Source organism: Anopheles coluzzii, chromosome 3 (assembly GCF_943734685.1).
Source record: "Anopheles coluzzii chromosome 3, AcolN3, whole genome shotgun sequence".
Classification (NCBI taxonomy): domain Eukaryota; kingdom Metazoa; phylum Arthropoda; class Insecta; order Diptera; family Culicidae; genus Anopheles; species Anopheles coluzzii.
In genome coordinates, this window is record NC_064671.1 from 25,661,074 (window position 1) to 25,685,055 (window position 23,982).

The following is a 23,982-nucleotide window of genomic DNA, read 5'->3' on the forward strand; positions in this document are numbered from 1 at the left end:
GACAGTGACTAATGATGGCGTTGACGTTTGTGCATCGCTTTGGGAATCTCGCAAGGGAACGGCAAGGTGCATGGCAACGAACCCGTTTCAAGGAACTCTTTGCAAGGTAGCTTTGTCATCCCTTTCTATCGCTCTGTAGCCCTCAGAGACCAAGGTGGGAGAACAGAGCCAAGATGTCTCGTGTCTCGTAATGGTTTCTAGTTTTGCGGGTCAAGATACGATCAAAGCTTCGTTGGGGTATACACACATACAAAAAAAACGAATCTTCTTCCAGATTGTCGTTTGCCAATGCTTGTGCTTTTCAATAACTACTTTTTACTCCGGCGCTGGCGCTTGCTGATCGCTTCCCCGCTGTGCTTATCGATGCAGGGTACAATTTGTATGTCTTATCATCGAAAAGGGGGAGGAGGGGGGGAGATATGGCTGCTGGTTGCACTTGTGAACCGCTCGCTTACTTACCGTAATGATGGTGTACGCTGGCATCGTTCGGTGCTAGCCGCAATGCCCTCCGGAACCACTGCTCCGCCTCGGACGTTCGGCTACTCTGTAGTGCGGAGAGGGGTGAGATGAAAAGTAAAGTTGTGAGTGTGTGTGTCCAGATTGTCATGTGCAAATTGGGATACGATTGGAAATCGTAAGATACTTACGTTACGGGCCAGCATCGTCCCGTAGGAAAGATGGGCAGCAATGTGATCCGGCTGGGCTTCGAGGGCTGCCCGTTGAAACCGTTCCGCTTCGCTCCACTGGTTGAGGCGGGCGAAGATGTCACCGAGCCGATGGTAGATACCCTGCGGGAGTGCACAAGCGAGCGATAATGAGCGGACATTGTTCGGAGAGAGCGTGGTTGTAATACGTATTTTCAGATGAGTCAAATGAGATGAGAAGTTCAGGTTACGGATGAGAAAATAACATGTGAAGAAGGCATTGTACGGTAGTTTCCTTAAATAATTCGTTTAAATCAAAATTCTTTGTTGATCTTGAGGTACCGTTATGATTCAAATTCAACGAATAGCTCCAAACTCCAAAATCTCATCATGTTTTTATTAAATTACTTAAATATCCCTTTCTTGGACATAGCCTTTTTTATATTTTGGCTACTTCCCATGAAGTATTAGAATCAATCAGGGGCGGTTCCATTGTACATTCGTCAACTCGAACGACTCAATAACATGCCCGTCATGGGTTCATGGGTTCAAGCCTAGAATGGATCGTCCTCTGGTAGCAAGGATTGACTATCCGGCTGCGTGGTAATAAATTAAGTTATGAAAGCCTATGTAGGCTGGTATGTCCGCGTAGGACGTTATAGAAGAAGAAGAATTAGAATCAATTAAAATGTGTCTGACCTCTAGCAGGACCTCAAGCCACGGTTAATAAATATTTTCTGTCGATTAGATAGATGTGTTCAATGCCTAGATGGCCGTACGGAGAAGATCAGCGAATCACACAGCAGTACTTCGGTTCTATGCATCTACCAGTGCAAAAGAAACAGCATCCAAACCCCGACGAATGATAAATGCGGTCCTTGGATTGTATCTGTCGCGTATCATTCTAACTAATTACTAATAAGAGTAATTGGAAATTAGTGCACCATGCTGACAAAACTGTCATTCACTCCACAGCAACATCCATCGCTAAACATAAACAATGTTCATTTTAACTGTCAAAACTACCTGTTCTCTTTCAAACCCGGTTTTCAGTAAGACCGTCGGTCGAGGAAGACAACCTCACTCAGTATTGGATGTTCGGACCTTTAAGGATAATCAAAACTAAAACAGTGTAGTGTGTATGTGAATGTGAAAATTATAAGCGATTTTTTTATTGCTATCTGGAATAGGAATCAAAACATCCGTAATTTAAAACATGAACTTGAATCTGTCCGTTAAAAAATATTACATGATAAAAATTTCTAAAGTGTCCGTAATTCGTTGTAGAACAAAATAAATTTCTTATAAATTGTTGATATAACACTTCTTAAGACGTTATCAACAGAATTCTTTATTTCACCCGAATGTGAGATACACAAGCGTTTTTAAGCAACGTTAGTTTATTGTAGTTAAAAATCCAGTCGCTTGGTTCGAGGATCGGTGAAAGAATGGCTAAAGATCTTTGCCACGTTCGGGAATGTTCATGCTATCGGAACTGCTCGGCTATCAGCACGACTCCACTGCGATAGTGTCCTCTATCGGGATTGAAGGAAAACACCACTGTGCCATCGAATTAACCGTTAATGTTTATTTTAATATTTAACAATACTGATTAAATATAATCAAAACCAGCTCTAACATGATGAAATGATTTTTGTGCTTCTCTGTAGATGGATTTTCTGTTCGTAATCGATGCGGCTGCTCATCTAAACTGCTAAGCAGATCTATAAATGCATAAGTATGTTTGCATTTAAGCGTTATAATCCCGATGAAATGTGTATGAAGAGCCATGAAATAAGGTTAAAATTGATAAAGCTAGAAGACTTTCGCGATCGTAGGTGGGTTTTTTTTATTCAATTTATAGTAACGTGCTTATAGTTAAACGCTATAGCAAGAAGCAGATAAACCTTAGAAATTTAGAACCTCAATGCTTGTATTAGCAGCTTTAAACAAATGTTATTGAATCCTTCATTTCCTTTCCAATGAGTTGCAAACTGACTTAATATTTCGTCAAATAATGCTATTAGCAGTACCAGACGAAATGAAATAGCGTTTAATAAAATGTACACAATAAGGAAATGGCACTGCGATAGAAATGCTAGAACTGGCTGAAAGTAAAGTCTTCATAAAGCGTTAATAATGCTTTCGTTATGGCACACCATGAAACGAAATTACATTACCCATTTTATTCCATCCCAACCATCGCCCTGCACTGCATTCCACCCAATCCGGTGCGCATTCGTTCGACGAAATCATATCATGCTGTCCCAATCGAGACATACCGGACATACCTCACAAGCAAACAGAGCAGCAATTTCGTCTCGCTTGTCCGTACACGGCGTACACGTACCGGACATTTAGATACACAAACCCACTGAACCGTGCTACAATAACGCATTTATGTGCGCAATAATTTCGACCCGACGGTCCACAGAACAGCTACAAAAAACAGATGCAGCAGTAATACAGAACGGCAAAAAGAAGTAGAAACAAAAGTGTTGAGTGGTGAAGTGGTGAGGAACTGGGGACAGAAAAATATGTTGACCCATAATCGTAAAAGTGCACAATTGCTTCGTTTTGCTCGGCGCAGGTCTATTGACCGATGATGACCTAGAAACTAGTACGAATGGGTGAACCAAATTGCTGGCCATGCAAAGGTTGGTTGTGCGCCAGTTGTTGGAGGGAAAATTAGATTTTCGTTTTTTTTAGTTATATCGGTCCATCGGATGCCGACGAAAGTCAGAGACCTCATTGTCTCATTATCATTGGGGAAAGTGGGAAGATGTGTGAACATAAAAAAAAACAATGGCGAGCGAGACAGGTACAATGGCAGCGGACAGTGTGCAAATGAGATAAGTTGACAGTTAAGAAGCGCACCAACCGTACTGGGAGGCTTCTAATTAGAAATGATTATCCAATTATTTCCGACACTGGGTGCATTTTCTTGAATTCCCCATTTTCATGTCGTTCTCTTTTTCGTGCCACCGGATGTGCCACCGAGAGGCACAATTTTCAAACGATCGGCTGTAAATTTGTGCTTTCTCTTTTATGTCATTTATGCTTAAAAGCAGTGAAGAAGCATCGGCACGTTTAAGGGCTGTTTTCTGTGAACTGCTTACGGAATGCACTCGGAAGTGCAAGGGACAGATGATTAGCTTTCCCGCGCGTTCAACAACGAAGCGAAAAAAGCTTCATTAAATTTAATTTCTTTCAAAATGTTTTCAAACTCCTTTTGAAAATGGGTTAAGCGTAAAAAGCCATTTAAATTTTGCTGCTTTTGCTACAAACACATTCGTGCATTCGAGAGGCAGCCATTAAAGCCAGCTAATTTCATCCTAAAATGCACTTTCTCACCAAAATGATCGAGCATAAACGTTGCAAAGCGAAACTTTTCCACATCTTTTCGTGAAAATAACAGAAAGCCAGGAAAACCAAACTTTATTGCTTTGCTCATTTTCCAACCGGGCTGATGACGCTGGCGCCCCCCCCCCCCTGCTCACAGGGTGAGAAAACTTTAATTGATTATTTTATTTTATTTGAAATGGTATAAAATTTAATAGGGTAATTCCGTACCTTCTACCGGGGTGAACCGATACGGGTTCGTGCACATGGAGTGAAAATGACTTCAAACTCACCTTACCCCGTGAACCCCTGTGCCCTGTGCCCAGCTTTCGAGGAGGGCAAAAAATCGAACCGGTGAGTCAATTTCCTGCCATAAACATATCTTTATCGGAGCGTCCTTCTGCTGCAGGTTCCTGTGGCAAAACCCCCTCCCAAAGGACATTTGGCGATGAGACGTTGACCATTACCCGCGTAAGCTCTCGTGGCAGGTAAGCACACGGAACGGAACACTGACACAACACGGTGTGGAAGATCGGTGTTCGGACGGGAATGGCCAAATAGATAAACGTTTATTACGGGGTGTGAATTGAATTGGTGGAAAAGATTTAAACCATGGCCGGGACGCTAGAGCAATCATTTCGCTCAGAGCGCTGATATTGGATAGGTTGTAGGGTGAGTGTTTTTTTTTTTGTAAAAACGGTATCAAAGACATAAAAGAAGTATTGCAAAATGAATGTGAGAAGCGAAATGGTGCGCTGAAATGGGTGAAGCAATAAGCTATTAACATCCGCAACGTGTTTAGCTGTTATTCTTATCACCAGCAGATGATGATGATGATGATGATGGTGACCGTTCGTGGGAAATAAAATGATAAGGCGTGATTGAAGGTGCAAAAGGGGTTTTATGATGCGGTAAACGATTATGTGTTAAATTAACGATTTTGTAGATAGCTATATGTGTGTATAATAAATTATTAGTGTAAACGCTATCCATTGAAAGGGCGATTTCATGTTTTTTCTCAAAGACTTTCAATTCTAATAAATATTAGTGTACAAATTATAGTGTTTTATTGCATTTATAACAAAAAATATAATTTTGTATGTCTTTTAAACGTATTGCATTAGTTCCCTATGCAATTAGAGAGCAATATTTGCACTGAACAATGTGGATAGAAAAAATCCCAATAACAAAAAACGTCCTCTTCTTGCACAAAACATTGTAGCGTGTTTCTGACCACTCCAAGTGCAATAACCTTCGGTGCCGGCACGTGGAATGTTTCTTTTTTACAAGCTGGAAGCAACAAGCATCACGTGAATGTGTCTCTTTCCCCTCGTACACCATTTTATTCGCAGCTTTTCATCCTTCATCCAGTAGCTCACAGAGGGAAATGAGCGTGAGCTTGCGAAAATGACATGCGCAGCGAAGCAAAGCATCGAAAACGCTTCACGTTGGGTGAACTATTGTTAATATTCTTTACTTTACAATGGTTTTGTTATGAATTGCACGTATATTTGGATGGACTTGCTGATTACAACACGAATAAAAATATGAATTAAATAGTTAAATTAAAATTAAAGTAAAATTAATATAATTATCGCTAGTCGACGCAAAGATGATGCATGCATTATTATTGGCCATGCAACCACAGCCTTGGGCTGCTGCGAGCAAGTGCACAATCTGCAGAAACTAATTAAGAATAAACTTGTTTTCATAAATCACACACCCTGCCCCGCATTTGTGATAGTGCCGCACATCACCAAACCACGTCTCCGTGCCAGAACTATTCTCTCCAACGGTGCAGCTGCGTTTAGCAGCGATGTGCTGCTTTGAAGTTGCGCTCGGCCCGCTCGAAAGTCGGCGAGCAAGATGAAGTTGGATGATTAAGAACGTCTCCAAAGATCTCGTCGCTGCACCCGAAAGCGGACATTCTTTTAATGAAAGTGCTTCCCTTGCCGCCAGGCACACTGATACAACAACGGATGGATTGCCCAACAACACTGAAGAAGGCGGGTGAGTTGTTTGGAGCGTTGAAAAAAAAGCAAACACACACACAAAGAGCTTATCAACGTGACAGCACTTTGTGTTTTAAACATTTTTCCTTCACTATTTCGCTCATAAACAGCCCACGTGGCAAAAACGAAAGCAAACAAAAAAAAAAAAAAACAAGAAGCGAACAAATCTAAAATTGTCTACCAGCCGGTACTGCTTTACCGCTCAAACTTCACATGTGTAATTCACCCAGAGCAGCATAACAAGCAAAACCGTTTGCCGAGCGAAGTTTTTGGTGCGGGAAAATATTTTCTCTCCCGTTGAGCCGGCACGGAGGAAACAGGAGCTTTTTCCCAGTTTATCACAAAGTGTAATCATTTGCAACTTCGTTGTCACAGATTGTGTACAACTTTTTTGCATCTACACACACACACACACATCCCATTTCAGGACCCTTCGAGGCAAACAGGGGGCTATACACTGTGAAAGAGTTGGGCAAAAAGTTGCGTCTTGTTCCTTTTTTTTGTGTCTCCCAGTCTATACACACACATGTTCATATCTCACGTGCGCACCAGTAGGCTATGGGAAGAAGCGCAAGGCAAGAAGGGTGCTGTGCGTTGGCCGGGAAACCGTTGAAGCTAAGTTTAGAAAGTGTGTGTGAGAGAGAGAGAAAGAGCTAGGGCGAGAAAAAAAAGCATCAAGTTGGCCGGAAACATTTTGCATTTTGTTCCGCTTGCGTAACCGGAAAAGTCGTCCTTCAGCACCGACACACCAGTTCGAAGGGAGAAAGAGTGAGAGAGATTGTTCCGGGAAGGGTTGGAATGGAAGAAGGACACATTGGCGTCGGGACACAATTGCTCACACACACACATACACACATACATGTACGCATACACTCGCGCAAACAGTATGGAAAACTTTCACTTGTTGGATTTGCGTAAACAAATCGGTACCGGGTTTGTAAATATTTTAATACTTTTTCCCACTCGGTTGGGCCCAGAGCAGGTGGCGGTGGTGAGTGAGCGTGGAACAACACCCCTGTAGGGCGAAATTGGCGCGATGAAGATTAAATTCGTTCAGTTGACTTTATTTTCCCAAAACGGGTTCCGGTATAGAGATGGGAGGTTGGCTCTGTGGATTCACCACATTGGTTGGTTGGGCGAGTTTATTAGATACCGCAGGGAGTGAAATGAGAAACTAGTGAAATGAACAAAATGTTACTAGAACGAGGTGGAATTTATGTTAAAGCAGTCCAAAACTATTGTTGGTCAAGCTGCTTCAGCTGCTAATGGAATGTTATAGTTTTGAAGTTGTTTTGAGCTTAATTCGTTTTGGTATGAATTGGTTGAAGTTCCGTTTCTGTTGTATCCATTATTAAAACTTGTTTAGCTGAAAAAATTCATTACAGACTTTTCAACTGAAAGAATGATTGACAAATCCTACTCTACCACATGTATAGCACAATGTGCACTTGACGCTGGTGGTGTATTTAATAACTTTTCATGCAATTTTTTTCTTACAAACCAGTTTGATGGAATGATAGAAATTATTTATGTTAATATCCCGTTCTATGCCAAAGGAACAATATGCCAAACTGTTGAATATTGAATGTTGTAGCCCTCAGTAACATATTAGTAAGCTCTTGTTGGCCACATTGAAATATGTTTACCCTAACATATCACTGCATGATATTAGTTTATTTTAACAGATTTGAAAATCATCTTCAACCGTTTTCTTGGTACGATAATTCAAATAACTATCTTATTCTAGTGATAATAGCAAGTCATAAAATAGCGCGGGGCGGTCCCGTGGTACAGTTGTCAACTCGAACAACTCAATAACATGCCCGTTATGGGATCAAGTCTAGAATGTACCGTCCTCCAATAGCTAGGCCTGACTATACGGCAGCGTGGTAATGAATTTAGCCTCGGATGCCTGTAAAGGCGATGTCCAGGGATGTCTGCACATAACAGGCATGTCTGCGCAAAACAGGCATGTCTGCGTACAACGCTACGCCCAATAGAAGAAGCAAGTCAAAATTAAATTTTGGACTTTGAAAATAAAATTCAATAGACTCAAGAAATCCAGGTACTTTAAGGATAATAGAGACAACTCACAGTTTTTCTCTAACATTCCATTACTGTTTGTTTTAAATTTGTGTTTGATTGCAACGTTGAAGCTTTAGTCTCTTCTAGACAATTGCCAACTTTAACTTGGATATGGTAGCTCAACGTGCCATACGACATTATTCACATTTCGCTTGCCATTTGTATGGCTCCTCCAGTTAACCAGTTCTCCAAACCTTGCCATAATTTAATCTTACCCAGCTTTACAAAAAAATCAAAAATTATGTGCCAATGACTTTTTTCCTAACCATCTACTACACAGACCAAACTATTTACTCTTGTTCCGTTCGTTGCCGCTGCATCTTACTCCCACTATCTACTCCTACGACGAAAGAAACCCAACGAGCGAAGCCAGCTCGTAAAATGTCAGAAAATACTGTCGATCTAATAAAACTAAACTGCACCGAGGCGGATCACCGTGAATTGTGAGCGATTTGGTAGGCTCCTGCTTGTTGCTACATTGCCTAGCACCGCAGCGCTGTCCACCGAGTTCATCCGGTACGTATTTCCGCACTGGGTTTCGAGGTGGGCGAGGTGGTTGGTGTGCGTTATAAGACTAATAAAATTTCCAATTTATACAACCGTTGGTAATAAAATAAGGATGTGAAACGGGGGTTCGGTTTTCGCTTTCTCCCAACATGATGCAGGAGAGAAGATTGGCAAAAAAAAAATACACAAAGAAGTCTTTAGTATAGTTGGACATTGAGGGTTTGGTCTTTCCTTTGTTTTTGTATTATTTTCTCGCTCCAAATAGGTTTTTCGTTCCGTCAGCAAAGTTGGTGGGATTGTTTTTACTTTCTACAGGCGTTGCAATCATGCGCAAGGTTTGCAGATGCAGAAGGGAAACTCTCTCTCTCTCTCTCTCTCTCTCTCTCTCTCTCGCCTTTTCCCAATAGGGAGTTTTGGGCAAGCTCTCATGCGAGTGAGCATGTTTGTACAAGCAGCCCGGGTGTGCTGAAAATGTGTGCAGGTACACTAGGGTACACTGCCTGGGCGCGATCCAGCACGTTCCGCCGGCTAACCGAGGAAACACCGCCCGGTGACTTACACAGCACGAAACAGGAAACGTAACGGTACGATCCATTTCGGGCGAAAGCCGGAAAACCCAAACCCAAACGCTCCGGTATAGACAGGGAGATGGATGAGATGGATGGTGAAATCCTGTGCCGTGTTTGTGTGTGTTTGTGCTCTCCCCAGTATAGCAAACGACGAGTTAACGAGGTGTAGCAGTAACGAATAAAAAAGAAAACCGACCCAAACCCGGTTGATGATGAAAAGCCCGCCCCAAGGTGTGTGTGTGAAGGGAAGGTAAAATGGGGAAGAAAGTGTAAACACTTTTCCAACTCTCTCACCTTTCTCCCTTCACCACTCACTCCTTCTCCGGTCGACGGGGGAAAAAAATCAACCCAAAGAAATAGCGGAAATACGTTCATCCGTTCGTGCGCCATCGTAGGTAGGTTTGGTACCACGTTTCGACGCCTCGCCTTGCCTGTAGTTAATCCCAGTGGCTTTCTCCGTCCCAGCAAAGCAAAGGGGCAGGGACAGTGAGGTGTGGTGCCAGCTGTGGAACCATAACTATAAATATGAAACGTCACCGGCACACGAACGAACGAACCAAAACCACCCCCGAACGTACCGATTGGTCAGTCTGGCCGGGCACAGCAGGAGCGGGCAGACTTTTCCGCACGGTGAACCGGCGAACGGTAGCGTGGGGCTGCAACGGCAAAGTGTTTATAAAAATCTCTGATATCCGGATTTGCCATTTCCGGTGATAATTTTTCCCCCGTGCGCACGGTGCTCCATCCGAGTGGCCCGGTTGCTCATGCTGGTGGCAGACGGTTGATAAACGGGGGCGCATTCGAATCCGGGACGGTTCGAAGTTGGTGCTGGTTCGGTTTCCGGAGCAGAGGGCTCCGGCAGCTAGTCTGCCTGGGGGAATGAGGGAAGAAATGGCCCATGGTGTGTCTTCCCCCAACCGCCGAGGTCGACGAGCAACCAAGAACGGAAGGAAATCATTAAAAGCTTTTCAACACTTCCGCTTAGCCCTTGTGGTCCGGTGGGGTCGGCGTGGAAAGGGGAGCGGTGAATGAAGATACATGATAACGGTGGTTGGCACGTGACTTTATGAAGCCATAAAGTTGGTCCGCGATGGCTGCCTTCGTTTGCCGCTAACGGTAAGTAATGCGATTCCTGTGCCACTTTCAAATCACACCACGAGCTTGCCCAAGGACACGAAAATGTAATGTAAATGATACGGGCTGTGAAAATAGGAATAGGGTAGGTAGTGGCCGCTTACCTGTGGCGGATATCGTTCCGGCAGTGTGTGCAACGCCTCCCGATAGATGGCCAGCGCGCGCTGCAGCTTTCCCTGATCGGCGTACAGATTGCCGAGCTGCAGCAGCGCACTGATGCGGGCGTTCTCGTGGGCGGCCCGATCGCGCAAACCGGCACCGTCCAGCTTGGTGCCCTCCCGCAGGACGCTGGCCGCTTCCTGGCAGCGGCCGAGCGCTATCAGCGAGGTTCCAAGGTTCAGATAGGCAACTGTAAGAAGATGAAATGAAGTAGAAAAATGCAGATTAGTAAAGTTAAGTTGCGCTGCGGGAAGGATTTCGGGTTGACAAAATGAGTTGAGATGATAGTGATTAGGCAAAACACTCAGGAGAGCACAATGGATTTATGACCACAAATTTGCCTTCCCATCACGATTTTACGCTTTGCAAGTCCATTGTGTGTTTTTGCGCTCCCTGTGCGGGGGAATATTCGCAATGAATACGAAATGAATATGAACTGTCGTCATCGAGCCAAACGACATCCGTGGTCGGTCCTCAACACTTTCCTCACTAAACGATTCATTTATCTCAAGCACAACTTACCAATGGGCACAAAACAACATTTCCCTGTTGTTTAACAACCATGTGCTTCGTTTCTTAAATGCGGCAGGATAATTGGACATCACTCTCGCTGGCATGGAAAACGTGCAATGCCGCTGTCGCAATGAATGAAAAACGACCCTCTTGAGGATGCAAGAAGACGGAAGAATCACAGCTCCATTTCGATGCCTTTTCATCCAGTTTCATTTTCATCCAAGCTGTGTGTGTGTGTGTGTGTGTGTGTGTGTGTGTGCCTGCGTTATCTGCACACTATCAACTAGCTGCTGCTGCTGGTGGTGGTGGTGCAAATCTTTGACGATGGTTTTGGTTTAATGCAGCATTTGGGTAATGTCCCTGCACAGGTGCTGCTTGTCCCGGCCGTGTGTGTGCGCGCGCTAACGTGTGGATGATGTTTGACGTATAGCCGTAAAAAATAAAGAAGGATGCACCATTCCCCATCCATCCATCCACGAGAGCCTTTTAGCGTGATTTTATGACGAGTGAAATCGTAAAAAAACGAGCAGCGCGTGCTTCACACCGTGCAGTGCAGAACACTCAGCCTCATTGACACAGCAGGCGGGAAATCTTGAACCACTCGGCGCTCTCTTGCTCCAGCGGTGGTTGGGATCTGGGCTGAAGGATTTCTCGAATCCCGGCCACCGACAGCCGTCATGTCCCATATCCATTAGGTTTGCGCTAGGGAGCAACCCATGCAGCCGGTGCCGAAGGAAGCGGAAGGATGTTCCCGGTAGATAACGCGCAAGCATGATGATACGGTCGTTCGGTGGAACGAGAAAAAAAGGCCTCCTGCTTTGCGCTGCTTCTGGCCGATCCGGTGCACCGGAGCGGGGTTGTTTTCGTCCGCCTTGCTTGCTCGGTTTTTAAGCACACTAACCCTGCCCGCCATCCTGTGGCCAGGCGAAAGGCTGAAGCTGCGTTGTGCAAGTGGTGTAATCATAATTACTATGAAATATTAAACGAGGAATGTGGCCGGGCAGGGCAGATTTTCCTTTCATCTTGCGGGGTGTTTTTTGGCTGAATAGGTAGAAAGATGGAAAGGCAAACGAGGCTGAAAGACGCTTCTTACGGTAATGGTGGGCAACGTGATACACGGCTACGCCGGCAAGGAGACCAGCGAAAACGGTGTGGATAATCAGAAGGGAAATGATGTGCTCCCGTTTGGAGCAGGAAAAAGCACACAGTGTCAAAGGCATGCTCACGTGTTAGCATCGGTGGGAGTAGTTTTACGACCGTTTCTTTCTTTCCTCAGCCAAATGAGCACAAACACACTCACACAGACAGCAAAAAAGCACTGACAGCGTAAACGAGGTGAGCAAAGTAAGTAAAATCGTTGAAATCAAGCCACACACACACACACACATAGGGCTGCATGATAAAAGAGCACACAAAGTGTCAAGTGTCTTATGAATATTAGAGCACGTTTTTGATCAACGGTAAACGGCAGCGCTAGAGGTGGCAGTGTGGGCTACGAGTACGCGGTGCACCGTGTCATGAGAGGAAGCTTTTGTGTGATTGCTTTTCACAGGAGGTTTCTAAGCCGTCATACGTCTTTTGGTTGACTTTTTTTAAGCCTGGCAAAATGAACAAAACTGTATTTGTATGAAAGGCGTCAAGGGGTGTCATTAGATTTACAGAGGTGACAAGAGGCCAAATACTTGGGTGTAACACTGTTTATAACATGATGCTGATGTCCTACAAAACTACATTTCTACAAAATGCTGATTGTGTGATTTTAATGATTCGTTTTTTCAATCTTTAGTAATGGCTTAGCTATCAACTGCAATAATACAAAACCCACGTACAACGTATGGCTCAACGTTATAAATGGTAAACAACTGAACTCGGAGTAAAAAAGCTATATTTACTTGTTGGCCAATGAAAGAGTATGCACTCAGGAGTTAAAATTCAATTAAAATTTAGTTAACAGTCTTAATTGTGAAAATTGTGCCTATGTTAAAGACATTCAACACAAACTAAAAGAATGTCTAGAGAGAAAGAGGAACTCGAAACTATTTAACGAAATAGCCAAAGAGCTCACAATTAGAGTATTGCCGTTCGATGGATTGATAAAACCAGGCTTTAGAATAAATAACAATAAATCGATAAATAAATAACAATTAATCGAGCTATTCAGCAGTTACGTGATAGGAATAATTAAAAATGAAATCCACCCGCATATAGCATAAAGATCAGCCATATAGCAAAGCATTCCCTCCTGAATAATAATAAAAAAAATTTTAATCTATATAAACTTTAAAATTAAAAAAGAAGTACTCTGCCCTTTCAATGCAATTATTTAGCTCACAAGCATTATTTTTTATTTTTGTTATCTATTAACTATTTTCTACTATTGTTTATTATTTATCAAATTTTCTAACTGAATAAATTAAAACTAATGCATTAAGGCAATAATCTACAATTTTTGTGTATAAAATGTTATCTGAATACAAAAAACTAATAAAAAAAGTTCAAAAAGCTTAGCAAACCATGCCAATTGATATAAATAAAATTGAATGTACAGATGCTAGGCCCTCTTTTATTCCACTCAAGCTCTCATCATTAGTTGGGTGTGTCGCATGATATTATCATTCGAAACGGATTCTTTTCAAAATTCTTCCAGTACCCAAAAAAAAAGTCTTTAGGTACCGTCGAGTCTTGAGCAAACAGAGCGAAGATGGCTCAATGAAAACAAGCAAGCTAGTGGATCATTCATTCAGAACTTCCATGCGTCCATTGTGCGCCACCAAACGAACAAAAGCAGTTGACAAACTACGTGCATCATGATTTGTATAGTATTTTGTGGCCCTTTCCAAACGGCAGCCGGACGAATAAAGAATCGTGAGTCAAGTGAATTTGAACCTCCTTTAGAACGAACCGAGAGAGAGAGAGAGAAAGAGGAAAAACGAAGCACACACCAACAACCATCGTCCGATAGCACCGAGCTTCCCTTACACTGTCAGCCATCCGCACAATGATTGCTAAATGATCTGTGCAAAATGAACACAAAAATGGAATCGAGTTACAGAATGGTGTACCGTCGCTCAAAGACTGATACGCGTTCTCTACTGGCGCTTTTCCAGCCAATTGCATCCTGGCTCTGTCTCAGGTTCTACCATGCCGTAGGAATACGGGAAAAAACTAATGCCCTGCGATACACACACGACACGAGCCAGTTAGCTCGCATGGCTAACCTTAAAGACCGTGGCACTGAAACTGAAGCTGCACGCAAGCATTATACGTGTGCGAGTGTGCTCACTACGACTATGTTTCCCCCCCCCCTCCTGCCGCACACCATCGGTACACGATGACAAAGTTCATCGCTTTCAATTTCTTTTTCCCGGCTGGGGAAAAGCGGGTAGAAGAATTCAGCTCGCTTGGCCAAACAAATTCCTTCACTCACTTGTGCAGAAATTCTACTCCCTCAGCACAGCTGTTCAGGTTCTGCGTGCGAGTTTGTGTGTGTGTGTATGTGTGCCACCTGTACAGCCACATCCGCAGCGAGTCCGCAAAGCTTATCAGTAAATCTGATCACGTCCCAAACTCGGGCCGTGTGGCCGGAAGTGGGCTGCGCGTCAGGGCGCGCGAGACGACAACCGAAGTCTGGAGTTGCTTAACGATGTCTTGTGAGCGTTGTTTTTCTTTCTTTTTTTTGGTTTGCTGTTGCAGCAAGCAAGGCTAGAAGAATGGGGGGGGGGGGGGAGGGGAAAAGATGTATGGCTTCGGTGCTGGGGATTGACGCAGCTTTCTTACAAAGTACCGGGCGTCTCCATGACTTTTTAGTGGAGGCTGTTGCTTGAGTCGTTTTTTTCCTCTTCCTTTTGCTTTCTCCAGCCAATCGTTATCAGTTTTGTCATCGGGAAGAAATGATGCAAAAGGGAAGTAAAAAAAAGGTAAAAGACACCCTTCCTACCATGTTACTCGTTGATCACTTGTTCATATTTGCTTTCTTCCTGTGTGTGTGTGCGCGCGCGCGTGTGTGCACGTCCTGTCAAAGAGCTGCTGCCCGAGACACCCCACTCACACCCAGCCCATCATTCAAACACTGGTGCTGCAGTGAAGGCAGCAGACACACATCAGCAGTCGGGCTATCATAAATATTAAAGTCCATCCACGCGCTAGCCCGGGGTCGACTCCTGTCTCCTGTTGGACTACTTTTAGAAGCAAACAAAAAAAAAAAAAAACTCCTCCGAGAAAGGGGAAAATGGAACGTACGAGCTCTCGTTTACTAGCCGTTTATTCAATGCAACTCCGACGTGCTTCTCCCCGGTCCAGCCGATGCACCAGGCTGTCTTTTGTTGGAGTGAATGTGTCGGCCCGGGCAGTGAGCAAAGGGCTGCAAAGTTCAGCCCGTGCCGTAGAGCACATCAGTGCTTCGCTAAAGACCGGCAGCTAGGCTGCCCGGCTGCCCTTACGGGCGGAGTCGCTGCACCGGAATGATTAAATTCCCAGCGGTGGTTCCCTGGAAAAAACCGTGTCGTCATTCCGTCAGACTCTCGTTTTTTTCTTTCTTCTCCTCAGTGCTTAGGGATGCAGCTGGGGGCCTACCCGCCCTCGCGTGGTGATGGTGGTGCACACATTCGAATGCCGGACACTGTCACATTCGAGCTTTGCTTCGTGCCGTAGCTCTTTCGCAGCATGTTGTGACACTGCAGGGAGAAAACTTCGAGTGAATCACTACAGAAAAAAGAGGGGGAAAACATCCCCCTGTCTCTCACCCGTTGTTTAGGATCACCAGCAAAGCAAGGGTCAGAAAACGGGACGTGTCCCGTGTCCGAAAGACCACCGTTTGCGCGCGGACCGAACATCGAGCCACACAACGGCACATCGAGGCAACATCGGAAAAGCAAAGTTGAATTATCATCTATTTCACAAAATTGGAAGTAATGGTGCGGAAAAATCATTTATATTTTCCCGCACCTTGCCTCTCTGCCGCAAATCCATTTACCCCCTCGGAAGCAAGATGTTTGTGTGTGTGTGTGTTGTATGTGTGTTTTCTTTGTTTGTGAGCTAGGAACGAAGTGCTGTCTTTCACCTTCGTTTGAAGATTGTTCGAAAATCATATCACATATGGCGGGCGGATTGTTGACTTGCGGAAATTTCTTGTACAGGAAACATGCACACATACACACACATACATCCAAACAACCCCCACAGATTCTACAGCAGCTATAGCGGTAGGAAACGAAGGAGAAATTAAATTTTGTGGATCAGCTGAAATTGGAATTATTGCTTGCCAATCATTGCCCACCCCGACGGGAGGTTGAGGAAGTGAGCGCTGGCAGCAAGATGCAAGCAATTTTTATTTCCCAGGGCGTATCGAATTTGGAACCAGACGTCCGGTTCAAATTCAATCGGTTGGAATCAAACACGGAAGCATGTGCTGAGGGTGTGATAAAAAATAAATTGCACAATTAGCTTCATAAAAAACATAACGACGCCGCTGGTGATGATGCTTCACATGGGGAGACAGTGTACAACATACCGAAGTACACACACACACACACACACACACATTCTGGAACGAAAATTAAGCATAAGTGAACAGCATTTTCCGGTGGAAATTTTTCGGGCAAACACGTCAAAGTTGTTGCCTCCGTGCAAAGTGCAAGCGGGGGAAAAATGTATTGGATAGGAAACATCCTCTCTCTCTCTCTCTCTCTCTCTCTCTCTCTCTCTCTCTCTCTCTCTCTCTCTGCCCCTCTTAAAAAGTTGTATCTGTGCACGAGTAGGGTACATTATGCTGCAACACAACAACACGAAGTAGTGTGCCTTCCACTTAGCCCACTTTTAGATGAATAGTGGTAAGCCCTTTTGTGCAGAATCACACACACACATAAGAGGACAATAGTTAGTACATTCTCTTACATTAACGACAGTGGAGGGGAAAAATAATTCATACTCACATACTCCTACTACACACACACACACACTCGCTTACAGTAAATTAAGCAGCTTTCAACTTTTCCGGCCATAGTATGGGGGCTTCCAAAAACAACGCAGCTCGGCAGGAGCAAGTTTTTCCCTTTACAACGGAAAGCGTTACGTTGGGTTGGTGGAAAATGAAAGAAACAACGAATCGATCCTCACACACACCCACACACATATGCAGTAGGACGAGCGTCCTCCAGGTCGATGAATCCTCTTAATGGGAGCTTATCATGTAAAAAAGTTTGCCCAACTGTTGTTTCCCTTTTTCTTCATGCTACCGAACATTGGTCGATGTTTGGTTCGAGTAAACCATTTGTCTTATGTTCCGTAACAACATCCACCGGGAAAAACAAACGGGACGCTTCAATGTAAAAATGCATACCATTGTGGTGCTAGTGAATAAATTATGAGTGAACAATATTATTACCCTTATGTGACCTTTTCGCTTGGCCAGCGGAAAGAACGCAAAACACTTGCCGAACGCTGAGCCGCGATGAGAAAAGGCTAAGGATTTCGAGGGCAGAATGGGACAATTGCGTGATTTTCCCTTCATTTTTGTGTGCCTTTTCTGCTACTTCCCAACCCAACTGGCAGGAAGCGTCAAGCCACGTTCAATCCGGAACGACAAAAGCACTTCGGTGCGCTCTCCCAGTGAAAGCACTCGTTAGCACGTTGCAACTGAATTGGACGGACGGATATATCGCTTCAGGGCGCGCAAACACACACAGAGAGCTCAAACGGTCCCACGCACAAGACAGCGTACAGCGTGCCTGGTGCCCGGTTTGATGTGTCGCGATGCAGTGCTACATGCGCTGCTGTCATGCCAGCCCTTCGGCGTGACTTTGGCCCGGTGTGCTTCTTCCCGAGCGAATAGACTGCTCCCGCCAAAAGCGCTGCTTCAATCGCACCGTAGCGTAATGGAAATTGATTTTACCCAGTTTCCTCGCTCGCTCCTGTGTCCAGCGCTAGACACAAACACACATACACACATGTCTTGGAACGGTGCTGACCACCGTATGTGGTAGGGTTTGACCGCGCACAGTACCCGGCACGGGAGGACGGACCCGGGCCGGTGTGGTTGTTTGAGCTTGGTTTCAATTAAACTGCTAATAGACTTTGATTTAAGACTCGCGAACGTCGTTTTGCAAGAGTATCAACGATCAACGAAAGAATACGGGATACGATCCATCGAGGTGACACCTCGCACGGCAAGGGACGACGACCCCCTTGTCAGCCCGATCGTTTAAAATGCCATCAATTACGCTTTCAATCAGGCGCTGTTTAGCAGTCACAACAAACGCCAGCACACGCGTTTGGTTCGACATTAATCGGTCGTGAAATGGTGGTGGTGGTGGTGCGCATACTGGCTGCAAAACTAAAACAGTGCAAAAATGTGTGCACTCTCGTGCGCACACAGATACAGGCGTAAATAAATAATTAAATAACCTGACGCTTGACTGTGTAAGAGAATTTCCGCCACGCTCATTGCACGACATTGGTAAAGTAAACAAGCGCTCTCTCTCTCTCTCTCGCTTTCCCTAAAACACCCTAAAAGTATGCAATTTGTAGTCGTGCTGGTGATTTAATCTTTTCTCCTTCCCATCGCCCACCGCACTGCACACAGGCACACAGGAAGCGTTTGCTGAAGCTGTCAAATTATATCCAATTATTGCCAAAAGCAGCAGTGCCGGCCGGTTTTGCACGAGTGCGTGATAATAAATCAGAACCAGTTTTAGTCTTTATTGCCTTTGCTTAGGAAGGACACGGGAGGAGCAGGAGGCGGTGGTGGGTCGTTGGTGATCCCATAGTATGCCATTAGAATGGCATTGGTAACTAATTTGCACTCTCCGATGCTCTCGCCGATTGCTGTGCTGCAACGCGCTGCCTACACAAACAAACACCCCTCGTTTTCCCGCTCCCCTTTTCAGTCACCACGGCACGAATTTTATGTCCACTCAGGCGCGCACCGGAACCAAAGCACGCCGGCAAACACACACACACACACACACGGTCGACACAGTGGGCCACCAGTGGATGTGGTGTAAAGGTGGGCCTTAATAAAATATAAACTAATTTATAACCCGGCGCGTATCCGTCAAGGGCGTTACCTCTCGGCGTTACCTTCCCTTCCCGTTCCGGTGGAGCGTGTGGTACGATAGAACGGACCGTTGATGGTTTGGCGGAGAGGGCGTCCACCGTCACCCATTGCAATCAGCGCCCGCGTTGCGTGCCAACGTCCGAGAATCAACAAAGTGCTGTCCGTCGTGTGTGCGTGTACCCGCCACGTTTACATTTTATCCCCTTCCATGCCAACCACTCCTGCTGGAAACTGTTTGATCAGGGCGCTCATTTGGCTTTGGCGATGGACGGACCTGCCCGCCATCCATCGTAAACCGGCGACAGAGAGCAAACATTATCACTTGGCGGGATTTGAATTGATTGCCGCTGCAAGTTGGCCGCTGGTTTTTGGCGGACAGGGGACAGCGAAATGGATAGATGGATGGTTTGGGCACCGTGACCGCTGAGATGAAGGATGATGCTGTAGCGCGGTAAAGTGGTTGCACAGCCATGCCCCGGAAGGGCGTTCGGGATCTGTCGGATTTGATTGATATGTTTAGCGCGTCCACGCGCCCCAACTCGACGGAAGATGTTTGTCTTCGCTCGCATAAATTATCGACCGACTGGGACTTTGGGATGGTAGGGAAGAGGTCGCTTTTGCGGGATTGAAAGTAAGCAGCTGCGCAAGGATTGATGTAAGCAGTATGACGATGTGCTGATAAGTGTTGAGCAAGCTATCTCGAAAATCCCACATGTACACAGCTGTACAGTGTTAAAGTCGCAGATGGAGCTTTCGAGATGAAATATTTAGCTTCAGAAACGTGTGTTCCAGGAAAATTACTGCAATTAATACTTCAATTAAAATAAACTCTCCATTGCCAACCGGACTACAGGCACAGGACTAGAGGCTGCTATTGCCATCTGTCAATAGGCTGCCTCGCTCAATCTACCGAGACCTCAAAACATCAGTCACTGCTCGGTACATAATTTACTTCCAGCAAATTCCCACTCCGTAAACGATTAATCACTTTGGGGTTGGCTTTCTCGTTTCAAACCCAGAAAAGGGTTGAACAAAAAAAAACCCATGGTTTGGTTCATTTTTTTTTTCCTTACAACTTTTTCGTCCCCAAAGTTTCCCCAAAAACCCTTTGGCAACTTTGCACAATTGTATGGCCGAAATGGAAATGAATGGAAAACGGAAAAGAAAGCTCACCAACCACACACAAAACAAGAATGAAAAAACGATCAAAAGTAACCCTCCCTTTGCGTAATCCTGCGCCTTCCCTACACCAATAGGACTGAACTTCTCCGCGGAGCACGCCGGGAGAAAGTTTACCTCTTTTTCTAAAGATCTTGACGCTCTCCCCCACTGCCCGGAAGTGAATCTTACCGGGTGGTATAATTTCAATTCAATTTCCGCTTTCTCGCCCCCATCCCATCCGCTCACGGATCTCGCACCGCTCTCAAACTGTCAACCGTTTTACATTAATGAAATCATCAATTTCACGCACACCTTTTTTTTCCTCCGGAGGGATTCCAAACCGGCACTGACGTGGGGACTGACGGTCCGAATTGAAGAAGGGAGCTTCGTTTTGCAATTTTCTCTCCTCGCTTTCTCGTTTCTGCTGCTACTGCTGTTGTTGTTGTTGTTGTTGTTATGCGGTCGATTTTTGGCCCTGTCGTTTTCGACAAAATGCGTCCTTTTCTTGGGACGACCTTCCTTTCACATTGCTTCTTTTGCCCGAAACCTGGGCAAACCTTTTTACCGGCTGGTGAGGATCCATCACCGATGGGAGAAAGACATTTCAATTGGTCAACCCATTTCAGCTAACGGTGACCAAATTTTACTCGTGGGAGCGTTCAGTTTCAGGACAGAGGTAGAAAATGTTGAGTTTGTTGAGGCAGATGGACGGAATCACAGCGTTTCTATCGCCCGTTTTCAACTGGGAATAAGTGTGTGGTGCTGTGTTAAGGTGCGCTACCTTGAGAGTATACTTTCGAAATGGTTAAGCGCTTACTAACGACATGCAAGTGGGGAATATCATTTTCTGCACTATATCTGTCGAATGAGGTCAGGGAATGTTTTGCTCAGCTCCTTAGATTCTAAAGGATACCTCAGCAGGGCAAGGAGTTGGATAACGATGACATGTGCTTTCAAGATCTTCACATAGCGTGGAAAAGAAAGACGTTTGCAATTGAATGACGCTTCCATTGGATGGCTGAAGTTGTCGTGGATGTATAGAATATGCATGCTGTAGTCTAACATGTTGGCTATACAGAGGAATGGCTTTTTCTGTGACTCGTAGTTGTTTCAGGAAACATGATAACTTGCATTGAGATGTTTGGGGCAGAATTCGATGGTTTCTACCATGAATAAGTTTTAACAGGAAGCCAAACTGGAACAAAGCTTTTGAATATTTTATATAGTTAATATATTGGAGACAGGTGTCCTTAAGATTAATTGCACAATATTTTGACTAAATTACCAAAAAACAAAAACACTGTTAACAATAACAATAAAAACTGTTTTTTTTTGTGTAAATCAATATTGTATCACACGATCTTGTGTAACCAGAATATTAAAATTGCAACAACAGAATAGATGCTAGTATTATAAATTTTATCTCGACTTTAATTTACAGGGTTTTCCAACTCACTCTCGAATGTTTACATCATTATTCACCACCTCAAAGATGGTTTGCAACAGCTGTCAAATGGTGCATTGGCCTCAAAACAAAAATTCAATTCTTAAGGCCCGGTGGCATTGAGCGTAAATCGATAGTGTAATTTAGATTTTCACAAGCGCATCTGGCGGCGGCTGGTGGAAGCTTTTTTTGGTCATCGAGAGAATGAGGTAATGACGGATCTCAAAATAAAGTGGTTGTTTCATAGATTTTTGACCCAAAAATGAGTGAAAATATATGTATTGATTACAAAACTTTTACAGTCGAGTTTAAGAATCAAACATGTAAAAATAACATATTTTTGAAAATCAAATTCCCATTAACGATTAGGTTCACAAAGAACTGCTTAACTCAATCTAGCTTGAGACGTGTTGAAAAAAATGTGTAAGAATTGAAATTGTATTATTATGCAATTACACCATTTGACCGCTGTTGAAACACTGTCTTGAACGTCGTGAACAATGATGTGCTCATTCGAAAGCGTCTTGGAAAACACTGTAAAATATTTCATTACGCCATATAAAAAAAGTAAAAGAATTTTTAAATTGATGAAATGGAGGTATTGAATGCGAACAATCGTTATGCTTTAATTTGCAAAATAAAACACTTCTTCATAAAAATACCTACACACACGCCCAAACAATTCAATTCTAATCGATCCGATCAACCTTACGCACGCTCCCAGATTGATTCGACCCAAGCTTCGCGATTATCCGATCGCTTCCCGTCCCTATCCTCTCCCCGATGGCTAAATCGACCCAATCAAACGGGGTGTTTAAAATTAACGATACCACCCGGTTCGCAGTTTTCCATCCCTTGCAGAGCAAGCGCGCAAAATAAATTGTGATTAATGGAAGGTAAAATTTGCAAATTACGGCGCAAAGGGACCGATAAGCACCGAGTGATCGGGTGACGGTGGTGGTGGACCATCGGCTACCATCGTGCGGGATAATTAAAGCCATCGGGTTGGAAAATTGAAAAGCATGTTTTTGCACGTTCCGTCCAGCGTTCGATGGGATTTCCCAGTCGCTCAAACACTCTCACCGTCCTCCCCATCGTGGCCGATGCGGGAGACAGTTTATTGGTACGATTTTAATGTGCGTCTACCGATTGCTTGCCGCGGGCGATAAATTCAATCCGATCGCTGGCCGATGGGGATGAAAGTGTCCCCCTCTTTTCGTATATGTGTGTGTGTGAGTATGTTGTTTTTAAGTGCATGCGTTCAATATAGTTTGCCAGTGCTGCCTGGGCCGAGCTGCACCGTGCACGCTGGGAATAGATTATGCAAACATTTAGCCCCAGCTAACCACGAAAACCTGTGCGGTTCGTGTGGGGTGAGGTCGACGGGTTAGGGCAGACCAGCAGGAACGCTTCCATCCCGAGGCTAGAAGCTCATTAAAACAAGCTCACCCTCACGTGGCTCCGTTTTGTGTGCGCCCGTGTGCATTCCCGCAAGCGGCCACGAGTGCTCTTGTGCGGGGTTGGGGCAAAAATCCTTAAAACAAGTAGGGTAATCATGGTCAAAGGAAAAACCTCAACAAACGCTGCCAAGCCATGCCTGTTTCGTTCGCCTCGCTCGAGCTATATCGTTCTAATGCTCGGTTGCGCCCCCCGCTTATAACCGCTTATGCAAAACTGTAACAGCAAAGTGTATTTTTACGGCAGAACGGTTTCACCTGTGATGTGCAGCTTGGGGGGGCTAGGTACTCACTTTGACCTTATGATAGTGATGCTTTTATTATGAAAGCTCACAGCACCTTTTCAACATTCGCTATGGCTGAGGTTTTTTATGCTGCACTAAGATAACGTTCACCTACCGCAAGTAGTTTTGATTATAAAATAATAAAAAAACTACAGCTCGCATGAAATGAGCCATCATTGAGCGAACGCCTAGAGCTGATATTTCCGGTCAGCTAAATCCGGATCACCCGGCATCACTGCGTCCCTCTTTACCCTGCGTCACGGATGAGCAACAACGCTGCGGGTGAAATAATTTTCGGTCTAATTAAATTAATTATGCATGTGTGAATGTGTGCTAGCGTCCGACGCTGCCTCGTGACGCAAGGGTATGAGCTCCTGCGTCCTCTCGATCCGAAAGCACCATATTGCAAGCCAATCATCTTCTCACCGAGCCGAGGTGTTGAATCGACAGCGAAAACCCTTCCTTTTTTGGCAACAGCTCTGGTGACTATGAAAGAGAGCTATTTGTGTGTGCGTGTGTATGTGTGTTTGATTATCACCCGGCGGCGAGTGTGCCAATTGTATGCGCCAGCATCCGGGCGAATGGAAGATTCAACAACCGTGCCGGAAACATGGTCGG

General features: G+C 44.7%; 1 protein-coding gene across 1 annotated transcript in view; it reads right to left on the reverse strand.

The window, feature by feature from the left end:
• The window catches only part of LOC120956662 (protein O-mannosyl-transferase TMTC2), a 162,083-nt gene that overhangs the window by 3,102 nt on the left and 134,999 nt on the right, over positions 1-23,982 (reverse strand). Inside the window, exons 8-10 of the mRNA XM_040378329.2 lie at positions 10,398-10,642; positions 648-788; positions 460-544 (exon numbers count right to left, since the gene is read on the reverse strand). Coding sequence (XP_040234263.2) covers positions 460-544; positions 648-788; positions 10,398-10,642 — 471 coding nt within the window. The remainder of the gene's footprint in view (positions 1-459; positions 545-647; positions 789-10,397; positions 10,643-23,982) is intronic.